The sequence below is a fragment of the Oratosquilla oratoria genome, chromosome 2 (assembly GCF_046742065.1).
Source record: "Oratosquilla oratoria isolate Oo_2021 chromosome 2, ASM4674206v1, whole genome shotgun sequence".
Lineage (NCBI taxonomy): Eukaryota > Metazoa > Arthropoda > Malacostraca > Stomatopoda > Squillidae > Oratosquilla > Oratosquilla oratoria.
Window position 1 is genome coordinate 74,873,122 of NC_134778.1, and position 5,000 is coordinate 74,878,121.

The 5,000-nt window shown below is 46.4% G+C and overlaps 1 protein-coding gene across 4 annotated transcripts in view; it reads left to right on the forward strand.

Moving 5' to 3' along the window:
* Positions 1 to 5,000, forward strand: part of LOC143040213 (sestrin-3-like) — a 116,868-nt gene that overhangs the window by 4,110 nt on the left and 107,758 nt on the right. Inside the window, exon 1 of one of the 4 annotated variants that reach the window (XM_076210901.1) lies at positions 2,414 to 2,771. The exons of the other annotated variants lie outside the window; for them this stretch is intronic. Within the exon in view, the coding sequence (XP_076067016.1) occupies positions 2,730 to 2,771 (42 nt within the window). The 5' untranslated portion in view covers positions 2,414 to 2,729. Of the gene's footprint in view, positions 1 to 2,413; positions 2,772 to 5,000 lie in introns of those variants that run through there. 4 annotated transcript variants of the gene reach the window in all.

Genomic DNA, 5,000 nt, shown 5'->3' on the forward strand with positions numbered 1-5,000 from the left:
TCTACTTCTGTTTAAAAACGTTTTCTTTGCTGATTAAAATCGTCTGGCCTCGGTGTGGTTGGGGACTTGTCTGAAAGGGATTCGAGTCCTGTGTTAGAGTATAAAGGCTGCAAAACAGACCAGGAGTCATTCATTGAACGATATCACACACACACACACACACACACACACACACACACACACACACACACACACACACACACACACACACACACACACACACACACACACCTAGTGGCGCAATTGGTAGAGTTCCCGGCTGCCACTACGGCGGTCCGGGTTCGAATCCATCCTAGGGCTGAATAATTTCAGTATCGCTGCGCTGCTAGTCGTTACTCCAACTCTCGTGGGCGGGGAGTTGGGTGTGTGTGTACGTGTGTGCGTGTAAGGTCACAGCATTACCCATAGATCGGTCATATATGAGCTCTGAGCTCTCTTCCGGGAGGGAAATGTCTGTCGATCACGAGTCCACCACGTGATCCAAGACCATGGTGAAACACACACACACACACACACACACACACACACACACACACACACACACACACACACACACACACACACACACTCTATAAAACTGTTTCGTATTTTGGTTGTTGGGGAGATGGTAAAGGTAAATAAAAGAGAAGTAGAAAGAGAAAATGGAAGAGGAAAAATAACCTGGCAACAAGAAGAGGGGGAAAGAGAAATAGCGAAGCGAATAGATGAAAGAGGAAGGAAATAGAGAAGAAGAAGCATGGAGAGTCATAAGAAAGACGAAGAAAGAGGGAAGGGAGAGAGAGAAGAAGGGATTAGCAAAGAGCAAAAATGGAAGGAAGGAAGGAAGGAGAAGAGAAAAAGAGGAAGGAATGTGGTTGGTGGTGGGGGGGATTCTTTCTCCCTCCCCCCAAGTCATAGGGGGTGGAGTAATTATAGGGTGGGGGGGGAGGCGCTCGTCCCGAAAGGGATTCGAACCCTGACCTGTGTGTGCATAATCAGGGTTCGAATCCCTTGGCAGAGCTTCTAAAGATTCAATCTGTCTTAAACACACACACACACACACACACACACACACACACACACACACACACACACACACACACACACACATAGGAATAAAGTGTCTATAAATACGCACTATTTATTGTAGTTGCTGGTGTTTTCTGTTATGGAGGTAACATAACAAATGGAGATAGTAGTGGTTACAATTGTTAAAACGTTGCCCGTTGAAAGCAGGATGTACTACCTCCCCCTCCTCCCCCCCTTTCTTCTGGAGGAGGAAGTAGACTGAAAATGTCCAGTTGCTGCCGGTGCTTACCTGTGCCCCGGTAGGGCTCGGTTGTGATCCGATGACGTCACAGGTAGACCGGGGATGGGGGGGGGAGGTCACCAGATAGAGGGGGGGGATCTCCGGACGTCGTCTACATCTCCTCTCCTCTCTCTACACTTACCCCCCCCCCCCGTCACTCTTTCTCTTCTCTCCTTCTCTCTTCCCCCGATTTGTCCATTTCTCCTCACACTCTGTACCTTCCTCTTCCCTCTCCTTCTCCACTTCCTGCTCCCCCACCTCCTCCTCTTCCTCCTCCACCTCTTCCTCCTCCACCTCTTCCTCCTCCACCTCTTCCTCCTCCACCTCTTCCTCCTCCACCTCCTCTTCCTCCTCCTCCTCTTCCTCCTCCTCCACCTCTTCCTCCTCCACCTCTTCCTCTTCCACCTCCTCTTCCTCCACCTCCTCTTCCTCCTCCTCCTCCCTACCCTCATACCCTCTTTCCATTCCCTACACTTTCCTTCCTTTCCCCCTTCCATATCTCGCCTGCCTCCCTTCTCCTCCTCCTCCTCCTCCTCCTTACCTTTCCTTCTCACCCTTCCTCCCTCCCTCCATGCCTCTTCTAACCTCCTCCATACCTCACTTCTCCTTCTCCTCCATAATCCCCTCTCCTCCTCCCTGCCTCCTCTTCTCCATACCTTCTTCACCTCCAAATCTCGCTTCTCCATAACTTTCGTCTCCCTCCCTCCTTCCCTCACCATCCTCCTCTTCCTCCTCCTCCTCCTCCTCCTCCTCCTCCCCCTCCTCCCCCTCACTCCATGCGTGGAGTGAGTAGTTTACTTGTCAGCGAAGTCAGTCACTAGTTCGACGTCAGCCCGTCAGGTGGGACCGCCAATGCTGCTGACACCGCGTTGCATCATCGGGGAATTAACCGCTCAACCAGCTTGACCCGCGGTTGCTGTACCGCGGTTAATAGAAACAAGCCCTCAGCGCTGTACCGCGTTTAACTGAAGAAATCCTCAGCGTTGTAGCGCGGTTAATCGAAACAATTCCCAGCGTTGGAACGCGGTTAACCGAAACGACCCCCAGCGTTGGAACGCGGTTAACCGAAGTATCCCACGCGTTGTAGCGCGGTTAATCGAAACAATTCCCAGCGTTGGAACGCGGTTAACCGAAACGACCCCGAGCGTTGGAACGCGGTTAACCGAAACGACCCCGAGCGTTGGAACGCGGTTAACCGAAACAACTCCCAGCGTTGGAACGCGGTTAAGCGAGGCAGCCCCTGCGTTGTACCGCGGTTAACCGGTATCGCATTAACCGTCACGGGGGTCGTTCTTCAACTGAATAGAAACTACTGACCTTTGTATTGGACGAGACTGAGCTCCTTCGTGGGAATCCTTTTCATTATAGTTTGTCCCCACCTGCGCTGTCTCTCGACAGAACGGAGGCAAGGTGGTTCGCGCATGCGCACTACGATTGGCAGATGGAGAACTTACGTCGCCGACATATGATGGGATTCGGATTGGTAAGAATCACTAAAGATTGGTTGAAATGAGTTTGCACTGATGTGTAGTGAGCGGTGGGGCGGGAGTGGAGGAGTGGTCGCGACAGGTTTTGCGCAGTTGCGAAGAAGGCTGCGGTTTTTTTTTTAATCTTTTGTTTATTTACTGTCTGTTTTATGTATTTACTAGTGTATTTATCATTCATTTTGTACTTATGTATTTTCTCTAGTTTGTTTTATGTCTGATTTGCCGCCCCTGTGTTTATTGAGTCCAGAGTCCTTAGTGGATAGCTTCGCGTGCTGCCGTGCTACGGTACCGAGTTCATGCTCCAATCAGCGTGTGGAAGAATTGCAATATTGTAAGGAGTTACTGTCCCCCTGACGCAAGCATTGGGCTATATGCGAGGTCTGAGCTCTCATTCGAGATTATGGTGAATCGTACACACACACACACACACACACACACACACACACACACACACACACACACACACACACACACACACACACACAGAGAGAGAGAGAGAGAGAGCCGTTTGGGAGCGTAAACACCTATCGAAGTGATTACTTCGGATGAATAATATCTCATTTTATTTATTGTTGTTCATTTTATGCACAATCATGTTCACCTTGGTCAGCGTCCGCTGCAAGGACGGAGAAGGGTACTGGTCAAGTCACAAGATCGAGTCTGTTTACAGAAACGACACAATTGTATGATATTTGAAATTTATCTAAGGCTGTTACCGCACGCCGCAGTGTTTGTGTATAGCGGAGTGCCCCAGTGACATCATCTGGGCCCCGACCGGTTCGCGTAGTTTTGACATATCCTGTTAGAGAGCCAAGTTTGTGGACGTTTTTCTTTTCACAGAATGTATTGATCATAAAGGGTTTTAAATCACATGTGTTATGGGAAGATAACACTCGACATTGCTAAGCCTTAATGACATATGTAAAAAAATGAAGTTACTTTATGAAGAATTACAATAGAATGATGTTTTTCCACGTCATTTGTTACCAGGCATCCAGCGCTGCTCACGAGAAAGTTCCGATGGATTTGTTTTTCTCGGGTGTACGTCTTCATGGACTTGGACATGTTATATGGCTTGATTCGATTTTGCATATTCTCCCCAGGATTCGCCTTTCTTGTCATGGGTCGTTGGAGCGAGGAAGTGTTTGGTTCCTGGCCACGCAGAGATGCTTCCTGAATGGCCAGATCATCCTGCATGATAATGGTGTGTGTGTGTGTGTGTGTGTGTGTGTGTGTGTGTGTGTGTGTGTGTGTGTGTGTGTGTGTGTGAGGATGTTCGAGAAAATCAGATGGTTCACTTTCACGACAAATCGTTATTGTTAATATGACATCTCTGCTATCTTCATCACACACACACACACACACACACACACACACACACACACACACACACACACACACACACACACATACACACACACTATGTATGTGATGTGAACAGAACGTGGGGGAATGCTAGTGTTACTTGACACTGTGGCAGTAAACTGTCGGCGTTCGATGATAAGGGCACTTTATCACTCGAGAGTGATAGACCATGTGTAAGAAAGCCTGCTATCTATCACGCCCGTTTGTTGCCACCAGTAAGCATTTACCTTCCCCCACAAGATCATTGTATGTAATACATATATACATGCATACATACATATATATATATATATATATTTGTATGTATATATTTATATATATATATATATATATATATATATATATATATATATATATATATATATATTTATATATATATATATTTTTATATATATATTTTTTTTTATATATTTATATATATATATATATATATATATATATGTGTGTGTGTGTGTGTGTGTGTGTGTGTGCGTGCGCGTACGTGTTTGTGTATTTACCCAGTTGTATTTTACGGGAAGGGGAGCTATGCTCGTGGTGTCCCGTCTTCATATCTGATTTTATCTAAACTATTTTTAAATTCATGTATTGTTTTTGCACACACCACTTTCTCATCTAACTTGTTCCAACTGTCTATTGCTCTGTGAGGAAAGCTGTTCTTTTTCAGATCTCTTCTATAGCTGTCTTTTTTTATTTTCTTTCCGTGTCCTCTTGTATTTCTATCATTCCATTTTATCAGATTCTCTCTATCAGTAATTTCTATGCCTTTCATGATTCTGTAAATGTGTGTGCGTGTGCGTGTGCGCGTGCGTACGCATATGTGCAAATGTGTGTCTATATGGGCGTAGGTATGTATATATATG